Source organism: Ammospiza caudacuta, chromosome 7 (genome assembly GCF_027887145.1).
Source record: "Ammospiza caudacuta isolate bAmmCau1 chromosome 7, bAmmCau1.pri, whole genome shotgun sequence".
NCBI lineage: Eukaryota > Metazoa > Chordata > Aves > Passeriformes > Passerellidae > Ammospiza > Ammospiza caudacuta.
The window spans coordinates 6,799,522-6,825,565 of record NC_080599.1 but is presented as its reverse complement, the minus strand read 5'-3'; the positions used below and the strand labels follow the sequence as shown (position 1 = coordinate 6,825,565).

The following is a 26,044-nucleotide window of genomic DNA, read 5'->3' as shown; positions in this document are numbered from 1 at the left end:
CTCTACCCAGTGACAAATATTGTTATTACTGTGGAGAGAAAGGACACCTAAAGAGAATTTGTAAGAAATTCCAATTAGATGAAGCCATAGCCTGGGAGCAAGAAACTCTAGAGAACATTTTAAGAAGAGATGAGAAGTATGCAGAATAGGGGTGTCAAGGGTTCTATGCTCTGGGGAATTTAATGAATCATCTAGAAGAGCCCTTGGTAAATTTTGAGATTGGTCCCCAGAATGATGAATTTGAGTTTTTAGTTGATACCGGAGCAGACAAGTCATGTGTGACTCAAATACCAACAGGAATCACAGTCGGTAAAAAGCTCTGCAAAGTACGAGGGGCCAAAGGAGAACCATTTGAGGCCCAGATTATAGAAGATGAAGAAATCAGAGGAAATTCAAGAGAGTGTCGAGCTCAGTTCATTTATATCCCCAAGTTAGATTGTAATTTATTAGGACATGATTTGCAAATCAAATTTGTAACTGGAGTAATCCCAAAAGAAAGAAAAACGGTAGTACAAATAATGGTCTTAAAGGGAGACAGAGATGAAATCAATGCAAACCTGTGGGTGGGGGAGGGAAAAATTGGTTGTTTGAATATGCCACCAATAGAAGTAGAGATGCAGAAAGACATCTCCCCCATTCTGGCAAGGCAGTATTCAATTTCCCCAGAGGGAAAGAAAGGAGCAGCCCCAGTAATTGACCAGCTGTTAAAGGAAGGATTTTAGCACCATGCATGTCTCCACATAATACTCCCATGCTAGCGGTGAGAAAAGCTGATGGAAGATATCAATTAGTACAAGATTCAAGAGAAGTTAATAAAAGAAAGGTTGTGAGGAACCCTAGTACAAAACCCGTGCATCCTTTTAATCCAAGTACCTAAGGAGCATGCATGGTTCTCTGTCATGGATTTAAAGGATGCCTTCTGGGCATGTCCCCTGGCTGAAGAGCGCTGGAACTGGTTTGCCTTTGAATGGGAGGACATTGAAAAGAAAAGAAAACAGCAACTAAGGTGGACACATCTTCCTCAGGGGTTTACAGAATCCCCAATCTCTTTGGCAAGCTTTAAAAGAACTCCTAGAACAGTTTAAACCAGAGAATTGGGTACATATTTTACAATATGTTGATGATTTACTTGTATCAGGGGGAGAACAAGATAAAGTTAGAAGTTCTAGCATATGGTTCCTAAATTTTTAGGGGGAAAATGTCTAAAAGTATCACAAAAGAAACTGCAATTTGTGGAACAAGAAGCAACTTATCTAGGACATATAATCGGCCAAGGGTATAAAAGGTAAAGCCCCAAGAGAATTTTGGGAATTCTGTCCATACCTGCCCCAAACACCAAAAGAGATGTTAGAAAATTATTAGGTTTATTTGGATATTGCAGATTATGTCTTCCTCAGAATAATAAACGTATTAAATTTACGTATTAAATTAAATGAGAAATTGATAGACTCAGAGCTTGTAACCTGGACCTCAAATGACGAGGAACAGCTTCGGAAAATTAAATTGTCCTCTGCCCCTGTACTGAGCCTATCAGACCTTAAAAAGATCTTTGACCTATTTGTAAACGTGGAAGAGGGGATAGCTTGCGGAGTCCTTACACAGGATTGGGGAGGATGCAGGAAGCTGGTCGCATCTCTCTCCAAGTTACTAGATCCAGTAGCCAGAAGGTGGCCAGCCTGTGTGCAAGTGATAGCAGCAACAGCCACCCCAGTAGAAGACACACAGAAACTAACGTGAAAGGGGAAGATCCGGGTTCATACCCCACACAATGTGAAAGATGTTTTAAGTCACAAGGCCCCTCAGTGGCTAACCGACTCCCAAATACTAAAGTATGAAGTCATCATAATAAGTACCAAGGGCCTCGAATTAGTCACTTCAAAATGTTTAAATCCAGCCCAGTTCCTCATGGGAGAGCTGTTAAAAGACCTGGAGCATGATTGTTTAGAAATTATTGAAATGCAGACTAAAGTGAGAGAAGATGTAGAAGATGAGCCCCTCCCGTATGGGAGAATTTTATTTACAGATGGATCATCATGAATGGTAGCCAGTAAACAGGTCTCAAGGTATGCAACCATAGATGGGCAGAACATGCAAGTTGAGGAAATGGGAAAGCTACCCTCAAATTGGTCTGTCCAGTGCTGTGAAATCTATGCCCTGAAGAGAGGACTCGATATACTAGAAAAAGGTAGAGGAACAATCTGTATCGACTCCTGGTATGCATTTGGGATTGCCCATACATTTGAAAAATATGGGAAGAACAGGGGTACCTTAATTCTCAGGGCAAAAATTTAATAGATGAAGAGCTAAGAAAATTAGTACTAGAGTCCCTGAGGAAACCAATAGAGATAGCCAAATTTCACATAAAAGGACATCAAAAAAGGGGACACCCTGGAAATAAAGGGAAACCAATTAACTGATCAAGTAGTGAATGAAGTAGCTTTGGAACAGGAAAGTCCAGTTAAAATTCTTAAGATAGAGGGAACACCTAGTAGAGAAAGAAAAGACCCATCTTTGACGAGAAAGAATTAAGAGAGTTAGAAAAGATGAGAGGACAGCAAAAAGAAAATGGAGAATGGTGGACCTCTGATGGACAGCAAATTTTAAATAAAGCTCCAGCCCGAAAGGTGATGACAGAGTTACATGAGTTGAGCCATTGGGGAATACAAGGCTTATGTGACCCCTTTCCAAGGGATCATATGTGCATGGGAGTACGTAATATAGCAAAGGCAGTTACCAAGGGATGTTTTGTCGCCCTGGTTTTCTAGGATTTTCTAAGCCTTCTGATGATGACATTCTTGTAGTGAACTTTCCCACACACTTTCTGTAAACAACTCATTGTTTTTTCATTCCTTTATGGAGGAGGAGAGAGTTGATGGACGGTTGGTTTGACCAGTGTCATTGCAGAGGTGTCACTGTCACCTTCCAATCCACTGTCACTCTTGTAAAACTATAAATAGTGGAGTCAGAGAATAAAAACTTCCCTTTTTTCCCTTCACCTGAAAGCAGTGGTGTGTGTGTGTGTGTGTGTTCTTTCATGTCAGTTGGCGACATCTGGTGACCGCCGAAGTGTATTGCAGCCTAGGCTGAGATAGGAACAGCGCGTTGCGGTGAGAAATTGCCCCCCCCCCCCCCCCTTTTGGTGTTTTGCCTGCTGTTCTTGGGGCAATGGAAACCTCTGTGGTTTTTCAGGATGATTCCCTCATTTTGGATCTCTGGAGGGAGGTCCTGCAGTTGAAACAGGTGTCTGTTTCCTGGGATGGTTTTGAGAGATTGATTCTGTGGGCCCGAGAGCGAGGTTTTTCTTCGGATCCTGTGAAGGCGTTTAATAAGAAGGAGTGGTCTCTCCTGGGAATCCATCTCATGGAGGCCCTCTTTGATGATTGCATGGTAGATGTGGGACTGCTGCTGGTGCAGTGGAAGAAATGTGAAGAGCTTTGGCGGGGGTCTGGTTCTTGTACCCCTCGGAGTTCCCAGGGAAGCCCTTCTACCTCAGATGTGGATGGGGAGGAGATTGAGCTCCTGGGTGATGTGGAGTTCCCTTCCCTGCCCCACAACGGTGTGCTGGGGAGTGGCCATTATCCGCCCGGGGTGGATTGGGCTCACAGCCAGCTGGTCCCGGGTCCAGGGGGCTCTTTGGATTCAGCGGGCCGTCCTAGCCCCGCCTCGCCCTGTGCGGGTGGCGGGGCGGGGGACGGGTTGCCCTCTCTGTGTGCCTTCCTGGCCTTTAAGGGTCAGCCTCCGCCCCGACTTGAGGCTGCTGCGGTGACGACCTCTTGTCCGAACTGCGGTGTGTCCACCACATTCCCCCTGAGCGAGGTGGGGGTGGGTTCCCCCGCCCCCGAGTCGGGTTCCTCAGCGGGGGGGGGGGCGATTTCGCCTTCCTCCGGGTCTGAGCAGCCTGCTGGGCATGCACAGTTGGTGGAGACAGTCGGGAGCGGGACGTTGCCCGCCTCTGGGTCTGCGCAGCCTGCTGGGCATGCGCAGCCGGTGAAGGCAGCCGGGGGTGGGGTGTCGGTCGGTGCTCCGCCCGGCCCCGCTCCGGTGGGCAGGCAGCCCGTCCCTCTCCGCTCGGTGGGGGCGGTGCCCGCTGCGGGACCTTGCGGCTTGGGGCGGGCTCTCATAGGGGGCTTGCCCGGCTCCTTTGTGCCGCCCCGCAGTGACGCGGCTCCGCGGGCCGTGCCTCCCTCGGCATTCCACCCAGCCCCCGTATCGGGGGATGGGGCCCCCGCGCCGGTCTCGTCCGCGGCCGCGCCGGTCTCGTCTGGCGCCGGGACAGATTTGCGGGCCATGCTGGCAGCTGCGGCCGCCGAGGCGGCCCCTGCCGGAGCTGCAGCACAGCAGAGGACTGGGGTGTTTACCTTTAGTGCAGCTGCTGACATGGCCGGAGGGAGACAGGTGGGTGCCTGGGGCCATGGTGCTCTCTCGTCAGGTATTTGGACGCTTCCTGCGTGCCGGGTGACCGTGCGTCTGAGGTACCCTGAACGTTTCTGGCCAGAGGCAAAAACCAAGACTGACGAGACGAATTAACTTGTCTCCTCCCGGCATCTGCAGGGTCGGCGGGCGGATTCCTTTGGCTCTGCCGGTGCTGCAGAGGGCTCAGGGATGAGTGGTGTTGCCCCGGCTTCCGGTCAATCACTCTCTCTTGTCTCTGGGGGGCCCAAGGATCGGGACGCAGCAGGTGCGGTGGCTTTGCCAGGGGTTCCCCAGGCTTTCCCTGTGCTCAGGGGCGTCACTCATAACACTTATGAACCCCTTGCATGTAAGCTGGAGAAGGAACTCTGTGAAGCGGTTGCTCAGCATGGTTTGGGGTCTGCTGAGGTTATGCACATTCTTCGGAGACTTGCTAAGGACACGCTGACACCTCACGATGTCCGTTGTGTGGCACACTCTCTTTTTGAACCTGTGCAATTTGGTGTTTTTGAGACCAAGTGGGCTCGTCTGGCGGCCCAAGCGGTGAGGCGGAATGCTGCGCTGGCACCGGAGGACCCCAGGCGTGGAGTTGTTGTTGACATGCTAATGGGGACAGAGCGTTATGAGAGTGTTCACGGGCAGGTAGGATACGATCCCCTTGTGCTTCAGCAATGTAAAACGCTGGGCATGGGAGCGATTGTGCAGACCCTGGAAATGGCTGCTCCGGAACAGCCGTTTTCAACCGTTGTCCAGGGGGATGATGAGCCTTTTATGGTATTTGCGGCAAGGTTGATTGCGTCCGTGGAGAGGCAGGTGCCTGATCCTGTGGCAAGGGACGTCACAATTACAAACCTTGTCAAGTGCAATTGTAATGAAGCTTGTAATAAGGTTATAGCCGCTATGCCTGGTGATCCTAGTATCTGGGAGATGGCAGAAGCCTGTGCGAACATCATCCCCTCACGTCGGAAGTTGGCCGCTGTGGCTGCAGCTGTGCAGCCTGTCTGGGTAGCACCGCAGGGCGGGCGGCTGCAGCAGGGGAATGCGCAGACTAGCAGGAAGCGGGGGAAGAAGGTGCAGAAGGTTAAATTCCCCATGTTCTTGTGCGGTCAGTGTGGTAGGCCGAATCACATGTCCAACGTTTGTAAGGCAACCGTTCATGCTAATGGCCAGGCGTTACCGGGTTCGGGAAACGTGAGGCAGAGCGCAAAGGAGGGGTGCGCTCAGACACAAGCTTCTCTCCAGACCCAGGTGCCGATGGAGGTCTCCTTTGCCGGCTTGCAGCCAGCACCCACGGATCAGCAGGCGTGGATGTCTGCACCGCAGCAACAATTGTCTTAGACTCGTCTGAGATACGTAAGGTTCCCCTGGATGCCTTTGGTCCCTTGGGTGGGGGCATGAGTGCTCTCCTTATGGGGAGATCCAGTGTCACCCTTCAGGGCATCATTGTGCACTTGGGGCTCATTGATGCAGATTTTACAGGACAGATTTGTGCCATGGTTTCCACACCCACTCCCCCTGTCACAATTCCAAAACGGACACGGCTTGCTCAACTTGTGCCTTTTAAGTCCTCTGTTCGCAGGACAGCTGACTGGTCACGTGGAGCTGGTGGTTTTGGATCCACTGGGCCGCCTCAGGTTCACTGGACTGCTGTCCTCACCAAGGACCGTCCCGAGATGCTGTGTACCCTGTCCGTTCCTGGTGCAACACCATCGGAAATCCACCTCCGTGGGCTTCTTGACAGCGGTGCTGACATCACTGTTCTCTCCCTTGCCGCCTGGCCCTCGGAGTGGCCCCTGGATCCAGTGGGGACATCTGTCGCAGGCCTGGGAGGGACGGCACAATGTTACGTGGCCCAGCAGCTTGTGCTGATCACGAACCCAGAGGGACAGATGGCCTGGGTTAGGCCTCATGTTACTTCTACTCCTGCCAACCTCTGGGGGAGGGATGTTCTGTCTGCCTGGGGGGTGCGTATTGGGACGGATTTTTGATGGGGGCAACTGCAGTGAAGGGCGCAGAGTGTCCTACGCCTCCTATACGGTAGCTGGTGGACAAACCCGTTTGGGAGAAGCAGTGGCCCCTCCCTGATGATAAATTAGTCACCCTTCGGAATTTGGTGCGGGAGCAGTTGGACCAGGGTCATCTGGAGCCTTCCAACAGTCCTTGGAATACTCCTGTCTTCTGTATAAAAAAGAAATCTGGGAAATGGAGGTTGTTGCAAGACCTTCGAAAGGTCAATGCTGTGATGGAAAGCATGGGACCATTGCAGGCGGGCATGCCATCGCCTACCATGCTTCCTGCAGGCTGGCCGGTCCTCATTGTGGATCTGAAGGATTGTTTTTTTTCGATTCCTTTGCATCCCAATGACAGACCGAAATTTGCCTTCTTGGTGCCAGCGATTAACAAGGCTGAGCCCGCACAGAGATATCAATGGAGGACATTGCCTCAAGGCATGCGTAATTCTCCTGCCATATGCCAGTGGTATGTGGCCCGTGCCTTGTCTGGAGTTCGCAAGCAGTTCCCTGATGCGTGTCTGTATCATTATATGGACGACATTTTGGTGGCCGCGTCCACCCAGGATGAGCTGCTGAGGATTCAGCCTCGGTTGCTCGATGCTTTGCATGCTCATGGACTGCAGGTGGCTCCAGAAAAGGTTCAACAAAAACCACCTTGGAAGTACTTAGGGGTAAAAATTCTGGAACGGACAATCCGTCACCAGGAGGTGCAATTTGTGCATTCTGTGAAGACACTGAACGATGCTCAGAAATTGATAGGTGTCATCACCTGGTTACGTCCGTATCTGGGATTAACCAACGCACAGCTGTCTCCTCTGTATGATTTGTTGAAAGGAGACTCTGATCTAAAGTTGCCTCGCGCACTGACCCCTGAGGCGCGTAAGGCGTTGGAGGTGGTTCAGCAAGCCGTTTCGGCTTGTCAGGTCTATCGCATTGATCCCTCCGTTGATGTCACTGTGTTCATCACCACTCCAGATTCGCATCCCACAGGTATTATTGGTCAATGGAGTGACAAATGGTCTGATTCCTTGCACGTTCTGGAATGGGTCTTCCTGCCCCATCAGCCGCAGAAGACGGCAACTACATTGTTTGAGCTAATTGCTCGCTTGATAATCAAATGCCGACAACGGTGTTTGGAATTGATGGGTGCGGATCCTGCAAAGATCATACTCCCGGTGCAACGGGAGGATTTTGACTGGACCTTTGCAAACAGTGTGTCCCTGCAGAGTGCTCTGGAAAATTTTTCAGGGCAGATCACTTATCATCTGCCCAGCCATAGGCTGTTGCATATGGCAAAATCCACACAAATTTCTTTGCGGCCCAAGAATAGTCAGGAACCCGTGCAAGGACCCACCGTCTTCACTGACGGTTCAGGGAGAACAGGAAAGGCCATTGTTACCTGGAGGGATGGATCTGAATGGCAGGTTCTGGAAGGCCATGAGAATGGGTCAGCCCAATTGGTTGAACTGCGGGCTGCTGTCATGGCATTTGAAAAATTTTCCCAGGAACCTTTCAACTTGGTCACGGATTCCGCCTATGTGGCTGATATCGCACAGCGGTTGGGTCATTCGGTTTTGAAGGAGGTCAATAATCCTGCTTTGTTTCATTTATTGAAGACTTTGTGGTGTGCCATTCAGGCCCGAGTGCATCCATTCTATGTTCTGCATGTGAGGAGTCACACCGATTTGCCAGGTTTTATAGTGGAAGGTAACGCGAGGGCTGACAAGTTGGCTAACCCAGCGTGGGTAGCGCCTCAGCCTGATACACTCATGCAGGCCAAGGCATCACATGGGTTTTTCCACCAAAACGCACACACCTTGCAGAAGCAGTTTCAGCTGATGCCAGCTGAGGCTCATGACATTGTCGAGTCATGTGATGACTGCCATGCACTTGCTCTGCCTCTACCAGCAGGGGTAAATCCCAGAGGCCTTAGGGCCTTGGAGCTTTGGCAGACTGATGTCACCCAGGTTGCCGAGTTTGGCCGGCTCAAATATGTGCATGTCACTGTGGACACGTTCTCTGCGATGTGGGCTTCTGCTCACACGGGGGAGAAGGCCCGTGATGTCCTTGCTCACTGGAGGCAGGCTTTTGCCATTCTGGGCATACCTTCTGCTGTGAAAACCGACAATGGTCCTGCTTATGCATCGCAAAAGGTGCGGCAGTTCCTGCAGTTGTGGGGTGTCTTGCACAAGTTTGGTATCCCTCATTCTCCAACTGGTCAAGCTATTGTAGAATGTGCTCATGGTACTCTGAAGCAGGTTCTCCAAAAACAAAAACAGGGAATGCAGGGTGAAACCCCACACAGTCGGTTGGCAAAAGCTTTGTGTACAATCAATCATCTCACTGTGCCACAGAACTCAAGTAACCCTGTCATTTTGAATCACCATCTCTCATTGCAGGCGGCAGATGAGGCACATCAGCCTCGAGCGAAGGTTCAGGTGCGGAATTTAGTCACCAAACAGTGGGAAGGCCCCTATGACCTTATTGCTTCAGGGCGCGGGTATGCTTGCGTGTCCACAGATACAGGGGTACGCTGGGTTCCTTCCAAATGTGTTCGCCCTGATCTGCGACCGCAGAGACAGAATCCAGCTGATGAGCAAGATGGAAACCGTGACCAACCTGAAAGGCATCAAGCGGGGGACTCATTGAGTGATAATTCGGATGTAGACGCTGAGAGTGATCGCTCTGATGATTCCTCCGCAAGTGGACACTGAACGTTGTTCATATTTTTCCTTTCTACATTGTTCATTTTTTTCCTTTTTTCTTTTTTAAATGGAAAAGGGTGAGATGTCACCCTGGTTTTCTAGGATTTTCTAAGCCTTCTGATGTTGACATTCTTGTAGTGAACTTTCCCACACACTTTTTCTGTAAACAACTCATTGTTTTTCATTCCTTTTGGAGCAAGAGAGATTTGATGGACTGTTGGTTTGACCTGTGGCATTGCAGAGGTGGTACTGTCACCTTCCAATCCACTGTCACCCTTGTAAAACTATAAATAGTGGAGTCAGAGAATAAAACTTTCCTTTTTTCCTTTCACCTGAGAGCAGTGTGTGCCTGTGTCCCTTCGTGTCGATCTGCGACACAACATCCTAATTGTTTTGCTAAATTCATAGCTTTGTTGGCAGATCCTCCTAGCAGGATAGTGGAAACTACCACTTCTTTGAATGTACCCCAAAAATGTGGATCTCCTATCTGGCTGCAGTCTAAATCATGTATACTACATCTTTTCCTGTTTGGATTTTGACTCAGCTGCATTAGCAAGGACACGTTAGGGTGAAACAATGACAATTTTCCCAAATAACAGGGTCCACCCTGTGGTTTAGCTGGTATACCATTCCACGCCCTGTCTCCACAAATCAAAAATATTCCTGTGGGTAATTTCATTGGTGCTGTGATATTTGTGCTATTACATTTACTGTAATGCTGCAGAGAGATTCCACTCACATTCAGGAATGAATCTAGGGTGGCCCATGTTTCTTTAGGTCGGTTTAAATTCTGAGCACCCGAAAATTCGAAGCTAAACCATCCGCCAGCTGTAGTGTTAGACATACTGGCGTTTGTACTGCCAAAAAGATCCAATTCCTCAGGAGGAGAATGCAAAGAGGTGTTAAGTGATTGGATTAGTAAACATTGGCGATAGCCATCACTCTGTCTTGCACTATACCCTTGTTGTACTGGCAATGTGATGTTTGACATGTTAGACATACATAAGGTTCAATTATTTATCAAACTGCAAAATTCTCCAGGAGACCACACCGGAAGACCCACCAGGCATGTTCAAAATGGGTTAGTGACTCCTCCAAGACTAAGACAAAGCGATGATTAGTTAATTTGAATAGCAAGTGTCACCCATAAATTTTCTCTTGGCTGACTAAAATGTGTTATTTCTACTGCTTCACTTGCTACAGCATTGAGCAGTATAATAAAAACAAACCTCATTTTTCTTTCTGCTTTCTCTGTTTTTCCTTTCGTCGTTGTCTTTTCCCTGGTTTGCTAGAATGTCTATTGTAAGGCTGAGTCAATTTTTGAATACACTGATCTAATTCCAAATCAGCATCCCTGCTTACAGGTATAGCGTCAGGTAAGTTTGAAGGCAAATCAGCTTTACAGCGAGCTGCTATGATGCGTGAGGCTCTAGTAATTTCAACTATTCTAAGTATTTCCTGGAACTTCCACCTAAGATATGCTATAACCACTTGTTCTGCACTCTCAAAGAGCTGTAATCCTGTCCGTCCTGGCAGGCCTGTACTTTGCTCAAGAGCTGTAACCCAGAGAAAATTTCGAATCCACTTTCCAAAACAAGGTCCACACCATAAATATCCTATTGACCTCTGCGAGTACCAATAAACCTGATTACAATCTGCACAATGCAAAGCTATCCATGCATAGCACTTATCAACATCCCTTTTACAAACATACAAGGAAGTGAATGTAAGTAAGAACCAGTATAAAAGTCTGGTTCTTCAATGCAATACAACCAATTCAATGGTGATGATTGCAAAGCCTCTTCAGCTTTTTTACTATATGAGGCTAATAGTTCAAGCTCTTTCTTTAACACAAAGCGTATCTTATTTCGTAATCATAGTTCTTGTTCGTTATCTTCTTCAACAACTATATCCTCCCAAGGGTCCCACTACTGTAAAATTGTCCTAATCATAGAAAATTAATTAGCAATCACTGATATCCTTACTCAGATGAGGTTGATTCCCTTTTTTGCCTGCTTTTTCGTATCTATTTTCAAACTTGCTGCTCCCAATTTTACTGGTCCTGTCACTTGCAAACTCAATTTTTGAAACTTTTCAATGCAGCAGTCTAGTGCTCTTTCAGGATTTCCCCTGAAGGGCCCTACAATCGAGCGCTGTGTTAATTTTCTACACCTTACAGAGACTATACGTGATTTACTCTGAACCTTAATTCTATTCACAACACATTGTACCTCCCATCAATAATAAGCAAGAATTTTCTGTTCAGGAGACTCATAAAGATTTAAAGCTATATATGCGTTTTGCCCTGTTTGTCTCCTTAATTCATCTTGCCAGCTTTTACTCCACCTGTGCTCGTGCTCATAAGTGTGACACCACAAATCCCATAATAATGATTGTTCTATCCAAAAAGTTCTTTTACAACCCCTACAACATAGGGCTATCCAGGCAGCACAATGTGGATCATGACAGTCAAGGAAAAGTTCTTTTGCTGGATTTGTTAAGCGAAAAGTTGATAATGAGTCAATGAAACTAATCAGCTCCTGGGCTCTCCAACACTGACGTGTCAGTGCTCTGTCCACCGCTTTTGAGTACCCCTTCAATTGTAACAGTAGTGGTTGTAGGACTAGAAGCAGTTTCTTCCCCAGTCGCTCCCTGTCCTCGTCGGTGAGGCGATCCACCAGAGGCTGCATCAAAAACAGGTTTAGTCCACTTAGCAGACACCCACAAAGGTCCTGTAGGTGAGGAAACACAAAGATACCCCCGACCCCAATATAATACTTTTGCAGGTTTTTCCCATAATCCTGTACTCGGGTTCTTATACTTAACCCAGACCTCTGTTTCCTTAGTATTTTCCTGACCTGACCTCGGATGATGTTTCATTGCAGGAGGGGTATCATCTTCCCCAAAAATGCATAAATGGTTAATCACATACAAAACCTTAGCCAAACATGCTTGTGGATCTGCCAAATCTTGATGTTTTTCAATATACTGCTTAAGGGTACCGTTTGCTCTTTCCACTATTGCCTGTCCAGTAGGGGTGTGTGGAATACCTGTCACAAGCTTAACAGACCACTGATTCAAAAATTTCTGGACCCTAGCACTTACATAAGCCGGACCATTATCCGTTTTGATACTCGTTGGGACTCCCATAACAGCGAAGCAACTTAACAGGTGTCTGATAACATGTATAGCTTTTTCTCCTGCCTGAGCCGTTGCCCATACGTAATGACTATATGTATCTATAGTGACGTGCACATACTTGACTCTGCCAAATCTAGCTATGTGTGTAACATCCATTTGCCATTTCTCATTTATTTCTAAACCTCGAGGATTAACCCCGATGCCTAAACCTATTCCACCATTATGATAACTACATGTTGGACATGCTCTGACAATGGCCTTAGCCTCTGACAAACTCAGCTCAAAGTGCCTTGCTAATCCTTTTGCATTTTGATGATATCTACTATGTGCTTCTCTGGCCAATGTATGCTTATCAATGGGACAAGAGTTATCAATGGGCAGGGTAACCAATTTGTCTGCACATTCATTCCCTTCTCCTAAACCTCCTGATCATTTATGGCTCCTAATATGAATCACAGAATACGCTGCATTTCTCTCCCGTAAAGCTTTCCTTAATTGTACCAGTAACTCATACAATCATTTATTATTCACCTCCTTAATTGCTGCTTCCTCTATTCGTCAAACTACTCCTGCAACGTACATAGAGTCTGTGACCACATTTAAAGGTTCCTGTAAGTTGGACACCGCCCATACTACTGCTAACAATTCCAAAGTTTGTAAGCTATCTGCAGGGTCTGCTTTGAGGAGTTGATGCTTCCATTGTCCTTTTTCTTGCCAGGTAACAGCAGCACGCCTTGATTTCTTTCCTGCATCTGTAAAAGCTGTAATAGCTCCTTCTATAGGGTGTTCTTCTCTCAAAAGTCGAGTGATCCAGTTCCATTCTGTCATCCATTGCAAAACTCTAGGCACTAATTTGCTGGTCTCTACTTTAGCAGACGATGTCAATAATGCTTCCTGTAAATCCTTCAAATTAATCAAGTACCAGTTCAAGGTTTCTTTTTCCATAGGCAATCTAATGGTAGCAGGTTCTCTACCATCCACTTCAAGAATTCTGAGATGCCCCTTTTTGATTAATGCAGCCAATTGTTCAATTTTTGAAGATATTGTTTTCTTATGCTGCAGTGGTAGTGATAACCATTCCAACACCCATATCTCCCCCGTTTTCTTTTGCAACTGAGAGAGAGCACCAAGCAAGTGGCAAGGGCTATTCCAGATAGTAAGGTCAATGGGGTGGTCAAGTTGTTGACGAGACACATACCCTTGCTGTACACAGTTACTAATTTGCTGCAAGGCAAGATGATGCTCCTTTGTCAGGTATACAGGAGTAGTAGGGTGGACGCCCTTTAACAAAGGCCTTAGGGTTTCTAATAAATGATTTGTTATTCCCACAATGGGCTTCAGCCACTGTAAGTCTCCCAGCAACTTCTGTGCATCATGTAGAGTCTTAATGTCTAATTGTAATTCCAATTTTTGAGGTATTACTATTTGATCCATCAAAGTCCATCCCAAATATTTCCAGGGCTTTGTGATCTGAATTTTCTCTGTAGCAATAACAAGCGAATATTCTGCAAGAGTATTTTTAATGCTCTCAATCTGCAAAGAGGAAAATGGTTGTTGCTGTGCAAACAAAATATCGTCCATGTAATGATATATTATAGTTGCTGGCCACTTGCGACGTAGTGGCTGTAATGCAGCATCAACATAAAGCTGACATAAAGTCGGAGAATTGTGCATGCCTTGCGGAAGAGACGTCCATTCAAATCTTTTATCTGGTTCTCCACGATATATTGCCGGTAAAGTAAAAGCAAATCTCTTCATATATCAGGATGCAGCCCAATAGTGAAAAAACAATCCTTTAGGTCAATAATTAAAAGTGGCCAGTGTTCTGGGATCATAGCTGGATTTGGAAGACCAGGCTGTAATGCCCCCATTGGTTCCATCTTGTCATTTACAGCTCGTAAATCATGTATCAAACGATATTTCCCTGATTTCTTTTTAATTACAAAAATAGGTGTATTCCAAGGGCTCGTGGAAAGTCGTAGATGTCCCTTTGTATATTGTTCCTTTACCAATTCATGAGCATGCATAAGGCTTTCCCCTTTTAATGGCCATTGCTTAACCATCACCGTTGTGTCTGTCTTCCAGGTGAGTGGGATGGGGAAAGTCCAAGCAATGGCAATTACCCCAAAGAGTGATTATTAGTTAACAGCACTCCCAATTGTGTTAAAATGTCCCTTCCAATTAAGCAAGAAACTGTAGGAGTCAGCTGAACAATTGAAAACACAGCAGATACTTGTTGATTATCAATGCACACAGACAAAGGCGGCGATCTGCTTGCCAATGTAAATCTTCCTACTCCTGTGAGCATGTTTGATGATGGAAATAGAGGCCAATGTTGTGGCCACACTTCTGGAGAAATGATGCTGGTATCTGCTACTGTATCCAATCATCCATAAAGGGTTATGCTTTGATGCCCATGGGTAATTTCAACTTTTTGTTTGTGTCTATTTTGTAAATCCACAGTCAAAAGTGTAACACCAGTAGAGCCAAAACCCTTCTCATTCCATGTTTGCCCAGTAAATGATTGTATTCTTGATGTCATTTGTGATAGCCACACCAATTGTGCGATGCGTTGTCCTTTTGTAATTTTAATCAGAGGATAAAGGGTGTAAACCATGATTTGTATTTTCCCTGTAAAGTCTGCATCAATAACACCAGTCAAAACAAATAATCCCAACATGGTTGTTGAGGAACGTCCTAGTAACAATGCTCCACATCTTTGTCCATTTAATATAAGAGGACCCTTTACTCCAGTTGGTATCCTCTCAGGCCGATTCGTCATTAGCATGACGTCTACTGCTGCTGCTAAGTCCTAACCGAGGCTCCCTGCTGTTGTGGGTTGCAGACAGGATGTGGCAGCAATGTAACGGCAGCAGCTGGTGTCTCTGATGTCACGGCGGCAACTTGCGTCTGGGCGCGGCCCCCATGATTTGCGCTCCACCGATCGTTTCCCGACCGGCGCCTACAATCCGTAGAATTGTGGGAACTAGATCGGCAGTGTTGACACCATATGCCAGTCGCTCGGCATGTTTGGCGTGTGTGTCCTTCATTGCCGCATCGGTAACACTTGATGAATGGTTTTGAACTTCCTTGCGTGACTGGCAGTGAGCCGCTTCGGAGAGGAGCAAGAGCAGGTAACACCTGATTTTGAGTAGACTCTGCTTGCTTTTGTAACCCTAATCCTAATTCCTTTAAAGCCTCTGCTATAAATGCCTGTGAAGCTGTTGGCATTAATGCCATTCGCTCTATACCTCCTCAATGGTCCAATTTGCTCCTGAAGTAGCTAACACTCTTTGTGTTTCTGGATTGCTATTTTGCAAAGCACACTGCTTCAATAGCGCTCCCTTCATATATTCTGCAACACCAGCCCAATCTATGGCAGTAGCTGCTCTATCGATAAAATTTCCAAATGATTCTTCTCTACGCTGTTTAATACCCTTATAAGCCAGTAACCCTCCTGGCTCTTTAACCATATCTATTGCAGCACGCACTAACTGCATAGACTCTCTAAGTTTATCTGCTCCCGATATCATCTGTGCCTCTTTACGCAAATATGCCCCTAAGCCCATAAGCTCCTCTACTGTTACTCCATGTAAGGGTCTCCCTGGGCTCGTTGTACAGCAACCGACTCATTCACCAACACCTGCCAATGTGCATTAAACAATAACTGCTGATGCTGAATGAATATCAACCTAACTATTCCTCTTAAATAATTTGGGCATAAAACCTGAGTATTAAAAAGGTAATCTAGCATTTACCTAACATATTCACTTTTTACTCTAAACCGACTAACTGTAGAACGTCGCGGGGCTAACAACTTCCAATCTAGGGGAGTATATGCCGCTATATTATGCGTAAGGTTCCCCTGTGCATCATACTGTGGTGTGTATGTGACCGGACATGCAAGACTAGAAGCTACTTCCACCGCCTCGCCATCCCCCATTTGCATTACTTCTTTCACCAAAGCAGCCCAAGCTTCCCTCCTCTGTTTAGCCATCTCCCCCATAGATCAAGGTGTGCCCCTGGGATGGGATCTGACACTTTAAGGGTGCTATGCTGCTGGGGCTTCGGTGCAGACACCGAGTTTTCGCACGGGGGAGGCGGTGGAGCAGAAGCTGACTCGCGCGAGGGAAGCGGCCCCCCCGCTGGAGCTGACAGTGAAACCGGAGCTGGCTCGCGCGGGGGAAGCGACCCCCCCCGCCGGAGCCGGCTCGCTTGGGGGAAGCGGCGGAGGCAAAGCTGGCAGCGGAGGCGAAGCTGGCTTGCTCCCACCCCCACCATCCGACCCGCCTAGCAGCGGAGGCAAAGCTGGCTTGCTCTTACCTCCACCATCAAACTCGCCCTCCCTCCCTAACAGGAAGGGTGCAGACGGTTCCACTGTGTCTATAGGGAAATCCTCCACACAACTTTGCTGGGGACTCTTAGGCATAAGTATATTAGTTACAGAAGGCGCCAGGGGATCATCCTCATGACCGTACCCTATATTCCTCTAATGAGCTTCTGTTGCCCTTTCTGCTGCCTTTCCCTCAGAGACATGCTGAAGCAATGTGTTATACACCACCTGCCATAACTTCCCGAATTTCTTTGCTGACTTATCATCGTCTAACACTGTATCCCACAGTATTTCTCCAAACTTCTTCCACTCTGCTAGCTCATGAACTGTATGCGGGTTAGCGAAAATGCCTTTAGCATGGCTGTAAGCCAGTAACCCTGGTAATTCCTTTTTTAAATCTATCCCCTTTACTCCTCGCCGTTCTAAATACGCGGCGAAAAGATCATATGCTGCTTGCCTATCCATACCTATTCGTCAGTGTGCGCTGTTGCAGCTCTCCAGGCTTCCAGCAGCACGTATTGGCTCGATTCACCGTTGTGAACCTCGAGGGTGCTTCAAATTCCGGCACCGTCCCAACTGCAAGGACCCAAACCCAACTTCCTCGACCATGGCGTGTTCCCCCCTTTTTCTTTTAATCCGAGACAAGAGGGCAGACATTCGGGGTCACCATTTGTCGATGGAAGGAGCCCCAGACACCAATTGGTTCATCGCAGGTCCAATTTATTGATCAATACAGCGGGTTAAATACAGTTCATAATAAGCTTCATACATATTGCAAAAGCTGAGCTCAGGATTGGTTAGTTACATAGCAGCAACTACACCTACTTCTGCATTTCTGTGGTTATTCTTTTGATACTTTCTGCATATTCTCAGCAAGAATCTCTCTTCCCTATCCTCATGTTGCAGCAAGGGCATCATGTCCTTGCCTGTCACTGGTCACTGACTGCTGACTTCCCTTTCAAGCTTAACCAGCGGCATTATGTCAACATGGCCTTTCTCAGCTAACCAACTGTTAACAAAACTCTCCACAGACCACTGTGACACTGTGGTGCATCATGGAAACAAATGTCCATCTTGGCCCAGGAGGGCCTCATTGGAACAAAGGAACCATTGCTGACAGTACAGAAACTCGTGGAACCAAGGGGCTGTGGTGACACAGCAGGGCCACATGGAACTCAGGGGACCAGTGACATTTAGGGACCTCATGGAACCAGGGTCCATTGTGACACTGCAGAAACAAGGAGACCACTGTTGTTGCTGTGGAAGGTCTTGGAACTAAGCAGCCCTCGTGACACTCCAGGGCCTCGTTGAACCAGGCAGACCATTGTGACACCATAGAACCTCATGGCACTGAGGGTTTATTGTGACACAGCAGGGACCCATGAAGCCAATTGTCCATTGTGACAATGAGGATCTGAGGAGACCATGGTGACACCATGGAGGCTTATGGAACCATGGGTCCATTGTGACACAGCAAGGCCTTGTGGAACCAGGGAGACCATTGTGACATTATGGAAACTCGTGGAACCAAGGAGATCATTGTGACATCATGGAATCTCGTGGAACCAAGGTCCATTGCTACAGTCCAGAACCAAGAAACCATGGTGACAGTACAGAACCTCGTGGAACTGAAGGGCCATTGTCTTACAGCGAGGCCTTGTGGAACCAAGGGACTGTTGTGACACTGTGGGACCCCATGGATCCAAATATTCATGATGACACAGCCGGGCTGCTTGTGAACAATTGTCCATTGTGACACTGCAGATCCAAGAGACCAGGGTAACACTCTGGCAGTTGATGGAACCAAGGGTCTGTTGTGACACACCAAGGCCTTGTGGAACCAAGGAGAGCATTGTGGCAGTGCAGAACCAAGGAGGCCATTTTGACAGTACGGAACCCAAGGGAACCAAGGGTCTATTCTTCTACAGCAGGGCCTCAAGGAACCAAGGGGCCATTGTGAAACTTGGGGCATAATGGAGTCACGGACACCACTGATACTGAAATCCACTGGATAGAAACTTCTGAACAGAGTTTGGTGTATTTGAAAGCAGGTATTTAGTATTGCAGCATGGGGGTCACTTGGGCCATCCTTCCTCCATTTGAGTGCACTGAGCATCAAATGAAATTTATTTTTTATCACACAAACTGATTATGCATCCATTAACTATCCCCACTACTTTTGAGTTTATTTGACATTGTTGCACCCCTCATTTAGAGTCCTTATGTGGTTCTTTGGGTTTTGTCTTCAACATCCAGTATCCTTTTTAGGAGGCTGTTCCTTGACCTCCCTGTTTTGAGTAAGGGCAATATTATTGTCCTGCATAGCTTCTGCTTTGTCAGCCTTGCAGAGCTGAGCTGGCATCCTGCTTGCATTTTGTGTGACTTCTGTTTGCTAGAGGTGCATCTTCAATCAGTTTCTCCAAGGCTGTGCTGTTCTGTTCTACTGTTCTTGACAAGAGTAAATGTTGTTCTGTTCTCCTGTCCTTGTCTCAGTGCTCACCCCGCATGAGGCATCTGCAACCCCCCCCAACCTATGGGCCTGGGGTGGACAAGTGTTCCTAGGGAACAGGGATGGGACAGCTGGGCTGGACTGACCCAAGGAATGTTCCATTCCATGTCACACCATGATCTGCAATTAACTGAGACAAGTGAAGGACAAGGAGGGTAGGAGATTAATTTCTGTTTTCAAATATTTTTCTTTCAAAACAGCATCTACACATACAGAATCCTCTCCTGCCACATGGTGGTCAAACATTTTCTGCTGATAGGACATTCCCTGTGGATTTGCTTTTCTTCTGTTTGTGACCTTTTAGTTATTGGTTTGTTTGTGGGGGTTTTGTGTTGCTGTGGGTGGATCTTGCTATGGTTTTTTTGACTGGGTTTGGGGATTTGTTTTCTTGGTTGGGTTTGGGTTTTACCCTATTGAATTGACTTTTTTCTGATGCACAAGTTCTTTCTGCCCTTTCTTGGGGCTTGTTTGGCATCTGACAGCAAGACAAATTTATCCAACTCAGTCACTTGCCCAATTACATTTTGCAGTCACCATTAACTAGATGAGTTCAGTCACAGACTCCCTGAAATTTGGCAGCATCCATAAAGGAATTGAAGGTACATTTCATGCCCTTTTGGAGACAATAGAAATGTTCCACAGTGGTGGGCAAGGGCTGGTCACTGAGGGATGTCACCAGGGTGTGGCTGCCAAGAGGACTCTGTACCATGGATGACATCTGACCCTCATTGTTCAACAAAATTCCCACCCAGCCCATGTTCCACGCTTTCAGCCCAGCTCTCTCCATTCTGGCTCTGAGGAAACCACAGCAGACCCTGTCCCAGCCCTGGCTGAAGTCTGGGCACAAAACATCCCCTTCTTTTCCCTCCCACGTGGGTTCTGTAGTCCCTGCCCTGTCCTGCTAGTGCCTGGAATGGCTGCAGGAGGATTTGCCACATCCCCTTCCCTGCTAAGCCTGACCAGGCTGTGACTCTCCCAGTCCCCCTCCCTGCCCTGTTTGCAGACTGGTTCCATGTCTGCCCTTCCCAAGTGCCCAGAATGCTCTGGGATGGCTCTGGCCTTTCCAAGACGTTTGAGAGAGGTCCCACAGTGACACTGCCCAGCCTTCTCAACAGCCCTGACACCAAAGGCCTTTTCCACATCCCTCAGTTCCAGGTCAGTGCCCATAACACAGCACAGCCCTGTCCAGGTCCTCGGGCTGGTTCAGAAGGGAGGCAGCTCTGATTTCTCCCCACAGACCCTTACTCTATCCAATGTCTCTCTGTGCAGTCCATAAGAGCCCTGAGCATTTTATCCTGGAGCTTCCCTGCCTGGGATATTTCTCTCTATGCTGTCCTAACCACAACCCAGCAAAGAATTCAGGTGTTTTCCCAGAGGACATTACTCTCAGAGTGAAGTGGCCTCAAGGCTCTGTTTGTGCCACTGGAATTGTGCCACCCCCGGGTGCTGCTGATGGTGTTTGTGCTCACTGGGATTCATCTCCCCACACACACACGATGCACTGCTGAGATCTCCTCAGTACAGAGCAAACATGGCCTGCTGGCCTGGTCACTTGGTGTCCCTCTGTGCAGGGACAAACAATCTCCTGCAGGTGGGGAGAGGTCAGTGCTGGCAGTGGTGGTTGCATGGGCTGGTGTGGGACAATTGCCCTGGGGCACCTTCCTAGGCTGCCCCAGAACAAAGACACAGCCCAGGCCCTGCTCTGCTGCTGCCTCAGGTCCATGCTAGGAGCTCTGGCTGTGCCAGGACACTGCTGTGAGCCCCCCTGCACACTCCACCCCTGCCCCAGGCACTGGGCTTTGCTATGCCAGGGCATTCCTGGAGCACATCGCTGACAGCAGCTCTGGAGGAGAGCAAAGCCTCCCTGCCCTGCCCTCAGGAGTAGCCCTTTACCGATGGAGCTGCTGTGCTGGAGCCCAGCTGTGTCCCAGCAGTGCCCATGGCGTGGCCCTGCCTGTGGCCACAGCAGGGACACGCAGAAGGACAGTGACCAAGCTGCCAGAGCACTGTGGCCTTACAGCCACAGCAGGGCTGGCAAGGACAGGCTGGAGTTGGGGAGAGCAGATGTGGAAAGAGCCAGGGCCATTCTCCCTGGCTGTGCTGCTGTCCTAGGAGTCTCTTCCCTCCACCTCTGCTCACAGGCACTGCCCCTGCAAGGACAGAGAAGGGCTGAGGAAGAATCCTGGATAGACAGGTTCGGGCAGGCAATTGATTTTATTTACATGCCAAGGGAACAAGCCTCTTGCAAGTCTTTGTGTTTAAAAAAAAAAAAAAAAAAAAAAAAAGAGATATTATTGTAGGAAAGCAAAGAGTAATACTACGTTTTGTGAGAAATATTATTTCTCACATTTGTATTTTGTGAGAAATATTACAACAATAGAAAAAGTTACCACAGTAAAAAAAGGCAGCGGAAAAAAAGACTGAGATTGTAAAGAGTTATATTCTAAAGGCTCTGTAGCAGAAAAGAGAATTTATTGCTTCTGAAGTTGAAGTCACCAGTTTTCCCAAGGCATCCTTGAGCTCCTGGTTCCTCAGGCTGTAGATGAGGGGGTTCAGGGCTGGAGTCACCACTGAGTACAGAACTGACAGGGCCAGATCCAGAGATGGGGAGGACATGGAGGAGGGCTTCAGGTAGGCAAATATGCCAGTGCTGACAAACAGGGAGACCACGGCCAGGTGAGGGAGGCAGGTGGAAAAGGCTTTGTGCCGTCCCTGCTCAGATGGGATCCTCAGCACGGCCCTGAAGATCTGCACATAGGAGAAAACAATGAACACAAAACAACCAAAAGCTAAACAGACACCAAGCAATGAAATCCAAATTTTTCTGAAGGTGGAGTGTGAGCAGGAGAGCTTGAGGATCTGTGGGATTTCACAGAAGAACTGGCCCAGGGCATTGCCCTTGCACAGAGGCAGGGAAAATGTATTGCGTGTGTTCAACAGAGCATTGAGAAAGCCACTGGCCCAGGCAGCTGCTGCTGTGTGGGCACAAGCTCTGCTGCCCAGGAGAGTCCCGTAGTGCAGGGGTTTGCAGATGGACACGTAGCGGTCATAGCACATGACGGTCAGGAGAGAAAACTCTGCTGACATAAGAAAAGAAAAGAAAAAAACCTGTGCAGCACATCCTGAGTAGGAGATGGTCCTGGTGTTCCAGAGGGAATTGTGCATGGCTTTGGGGACAGTGGTGCAGATGGAGCCCAGGTCGCTGAGGGCCAGGTTGAGCAGGAAGAAGAACGTGGGCGTGTGCAGGTGGTGGCCGCAGGCTATGGCGCTGATGATGAGGCCGTTGCCCAGGAGGGCAGCCAGGGAGATGCCCAGCAAGAGGCAGAAGTGCAGGATCTGCAGCTGCCACGTGTCTGCCAATGCCAGCAGGAGGAAGTGGCTGATGGAGCTGCTGTTGGACATTGCTTCAGTCTTGGCATGATGGACTGTTGGAAGAAGACATTGACAAAGTTCAATCAAGTTTTTTGAGTCAATTTTATGATTTTTTTTTTTTTTTTTTGGAATCTCTGCAAAATCAGTTCTCTTCCTGTGAGGCAATTTGGCTTAACTTTTTTTGATTTTGAGTTTGTGGTGCTGAGTACCTGTCTCATCTTTATCACTAGTCTCAGGCCAAACACGGTGAAGACAGAGGGAAAACAGGGTTCCCTGTGCCCCAGTGCAGTCAGTGCTAGTGCCACACATGAGTCCTTTGTTCATTACACCTCGTCTGTTTGAGGGTTCCTGCACTTAAAAATGTCTTGAAAAATAAAGTGGACTTTTTGAACACTCCAGTTTAAAACTAATTTTCTCCAAATCCTACTGTCTATCCCTGTGAAACTGGACAGGAATGGATACCAAGGGTTGGCCTGGCTCTCTGCTGCCTCGAGTTGTGCCTACTGGGAGCTATTTCTCTCTATCCAAGCCTTGTCCCTGCTAGTGCTGCCAGAGCCCAGCCCAGCCCTGGGGGCTCAGCTCTGCCCTGCAGATCCCTCCCAGCACTGGGCACTGCCCAGGGCATCTCCCTGGAAGCAGGGCCTTAAGGGCAGGCCAGACAAACAGAGATGCTGCAAGCCAAGGTGCTGCTGCTGCTGTCTGTAGGGACAGGAGGCTGAGGAGGCACTTTCTGAGGGAGAGCTGAGGCACATCTGCTGATGCCCAGGGTGACAGTGCAGGAGTCTCAGTGACACAGCCAAAGCTGGCAGCCCCTTTCCCTTCCCTTTAGGAGAAAGCTGAGAGCAGCCCTGGCAATGCAGCACTATCTCCACAGCAGGAGGAATCTGCCCTGATGGAGGTGGCTCCTTCCACCTCAGACTTCTCCCCTGCAGCGTCCATGGGGAGCTGCCAGGCAGGCTGAGAGCTGCCCCTGGCAGGTGGCACATGCCCTGGGCTGGCCAAGAGCCCTGAGGGCTGCAGGAGCTGCTCTGCAGGACAGCCCTGGGCAGCCCTGGCTGCAGCCCCAGCTTCAGCCCCTGCAGCTGTCCCTGACAGCAGGAGCCATCCTGCCCTGTCCCTCTGACGGTGCCCAGGGCAGCCCTGCTCTGCAGCATTTCCTCTTCCTCCTGTGCCACAGAGAAATTGGGAGAGTCCTCCTGACACATCCCTCAGGCTGTGGGGTGTTCTGGCTTCAGGAGATCCCTCCAGGAGCAAAGGGGACATTTCCCTGCACCCACAGACTCACCATGCACAGGGCTGTGAAGATATTTACCCAAGTGAAGTCTCAGCTCAATGTCTTCCCCGTCCTGATTGGCTTCAGCCTGTCTCTGCCTGGCTCCTGTCCCCTCAGCGCCTGCAGGCAGAGCCCTCAGCCCTGCTGGGCTGGGAGAGGAGCTGGTCCTGCGAAGAGTTGTTCCTTTAAAGCTCAGCAGCACAGACACAGCAAAAGGATTTTAATGAGCCTCTTGGGGATTTGGTGTTGTTTACATCAAACTCAGTCCCTGAGAGAGTGTTCAAAAACTACTCAAGAAGTCAAAACTAAATTGAAACTGTGAAGTTTCTTGAAGTTTTAATGGGTCCCACTGAGGGACACGACTGAGAAAGCGTCTCCAGGTTCCAGTTAGAGCAGAACACTGGAGGCAGTGAGGACAGCTGGGGACAAACAAGGCAAAGGTGTCTCTGGTGCTGAGCAAAGCTGGATGTGTTTGAGGAATGCCAAGGGCCAACGCCTGAGCCCCAGCCCCTGGCCAGGCAGATCCTGTCCCTCCCTCTTTGCTCAGCGCTCTTCCCAGGATGGGCACTGGCATGTGGTGATGGGCAATGGCAAGGGCAGGAGCATGGGGCGGCCCCTGCCAGGCTGCTGAGCAGGGACAAGGAGGCAATGAGGTTCCAGGCCTGCAAGGGTCACTTGTCTCCTGCTCCTGCCTCAGGCCCAGGCCCAGCAGCCATGGCCAAAGTGCTGGCGAGGTTGGCTCTGGCAGGGCTGTCTTGCAGCTGCTGCCCATCCCTGTGCCCTGTGCAGCCCAGGGCGTCCCACGGTGTCCCTGTCCTGCACCTCTGTCCCTGCAGGCTGTCGGCATCCCCCGGCTGCCCCACCTGGCTGGGCCCTTCCTTTGCTGACAGCTCTGCCTCCTGCCTGCCTCTGCCTGCCCACACAAAGCCTTGGGCTGATACCAAAAGGGTTCATTCCATTTTTCCCCTGCCTGTGAACTTTTAGCACAGGAACAAGGCATGCAGGGGCTGCTTTCCCAGAAAGGATGGTTAGAAGAGGAGAAGAAGACATCTGGCTTGTAGTATATGGTGGGGATAATTCATGCTGTTAATGTATAAAATCGTGTAAGATCTAAAGTATGTATTTTGAGCATCCTGGCTTGGTGCATTGTCCTATTCATATACATCTAGTTCCCAGACTTCATTGAGATGACATTGGGTTTTGTTAATGTAAGAATAGAGGCTTCCAAGGCAATAATTTCCGGCTTCCCCTGGTAACTGGGACCACTCAAGAGTGATTATCACCTTCATGATTACATCTACCAGATGATTGAAGGCACCACCCTGATGCACGTGAATGCTGACTTCCCTGAAATCTTCTGACAACATCCAGACACCTAGACTGAGTCTTTGTCTACCTCTGAACATGTAAAGCCACGATTCTGCATGTGAAGAGACACAAAGAACATTCAGTCATCAATGCCCCCGGCAGAATAAACTGTATAAAAATTTGCTGCACGAAGGCAGCATTCATGAACAGGGGGAGACTCTGACATTCGGAGGTCAGGTCCAGGCTCAACGCTGACCTTTGGCTGAGGTGGCTGTTCACCCAGGCTCGACGCTGACCCTTGTCTGAGGTGGTTTTGACGACCAAACTTTGGTCTCACAGACAAATTAATAAATCTTTGCTATATTTTCTTATAAGTTTGGCTATCGATTTGACCATTTATAACAGGATGGAACAGCACAAACTGCTGAAAATATCCCAGCTGGTCTCAGGGCCCAGAGAAAGCCAAAACTGTTTAACTTGGTATTTGGTGGTCCATGTCTGTATAAAAGAATGCTCTAAAATGTCAGCTTTCAAGAAAATGTCCTAGATTGATGTTTCCTGTGCTGGTGAGAGTCTTTTAAACCCAGCCTTCTCCGGACCTCTCGGCTGTGGCAGTTCCATGGACAGAGGCTGTTTTCTTTTACCCCCTGCCATGGTCAGGCTGGTGTTCATCCATCTCCAGGACCGCAGGGACACATCCCACATCACTGAGATGTGGGAAGGCAAAATCCATTACTCCAAATGTCCCTCCTTGCTCCTTCTTGCCAGACATTTGACCCTGGCACTGGGATGGGCTGCTGGTTGCTGCAGGAAAAGGGAAAATCCTGTGAAATTTTGGGGCAGATGGAATCAAAGAAACCGCTGTGACAGTGTGGGGCTTGATGGAACCAAGGGCCGTTTGTGACACAGAGGTGCCACATGGAGCCAAATATCCATTGTGACAGTTTGGGATCTCATGGAACACATTGTTCGTTGTGACAA

At 48.6% G+C, this 26,044-nt stretch overlaps 1 protein-coding gene across 1 annotated transcript; it reads right to left on the bottom strand.

Annotated features, from left to right (window-relative positions):
• Nucleotides 1–21,546: 21,546 nt before the first annotated feature.
• On the bottom strand, nucleotides 21,547–22,512 carry LOC131559608 (olfactory receptor 14A16-like). Its single transcript, XM_058808025.1, has one exon. It carries the CDS (start codon nucleotides 22,510–22,512, stop codon nucleotides 21,547–21,549), a length of 966 nt encoding a protein of 321 aa, XP_058664008.1.
• Nucleotides 22,513–26,044: the final 3,532 nt, after the last annotated feature.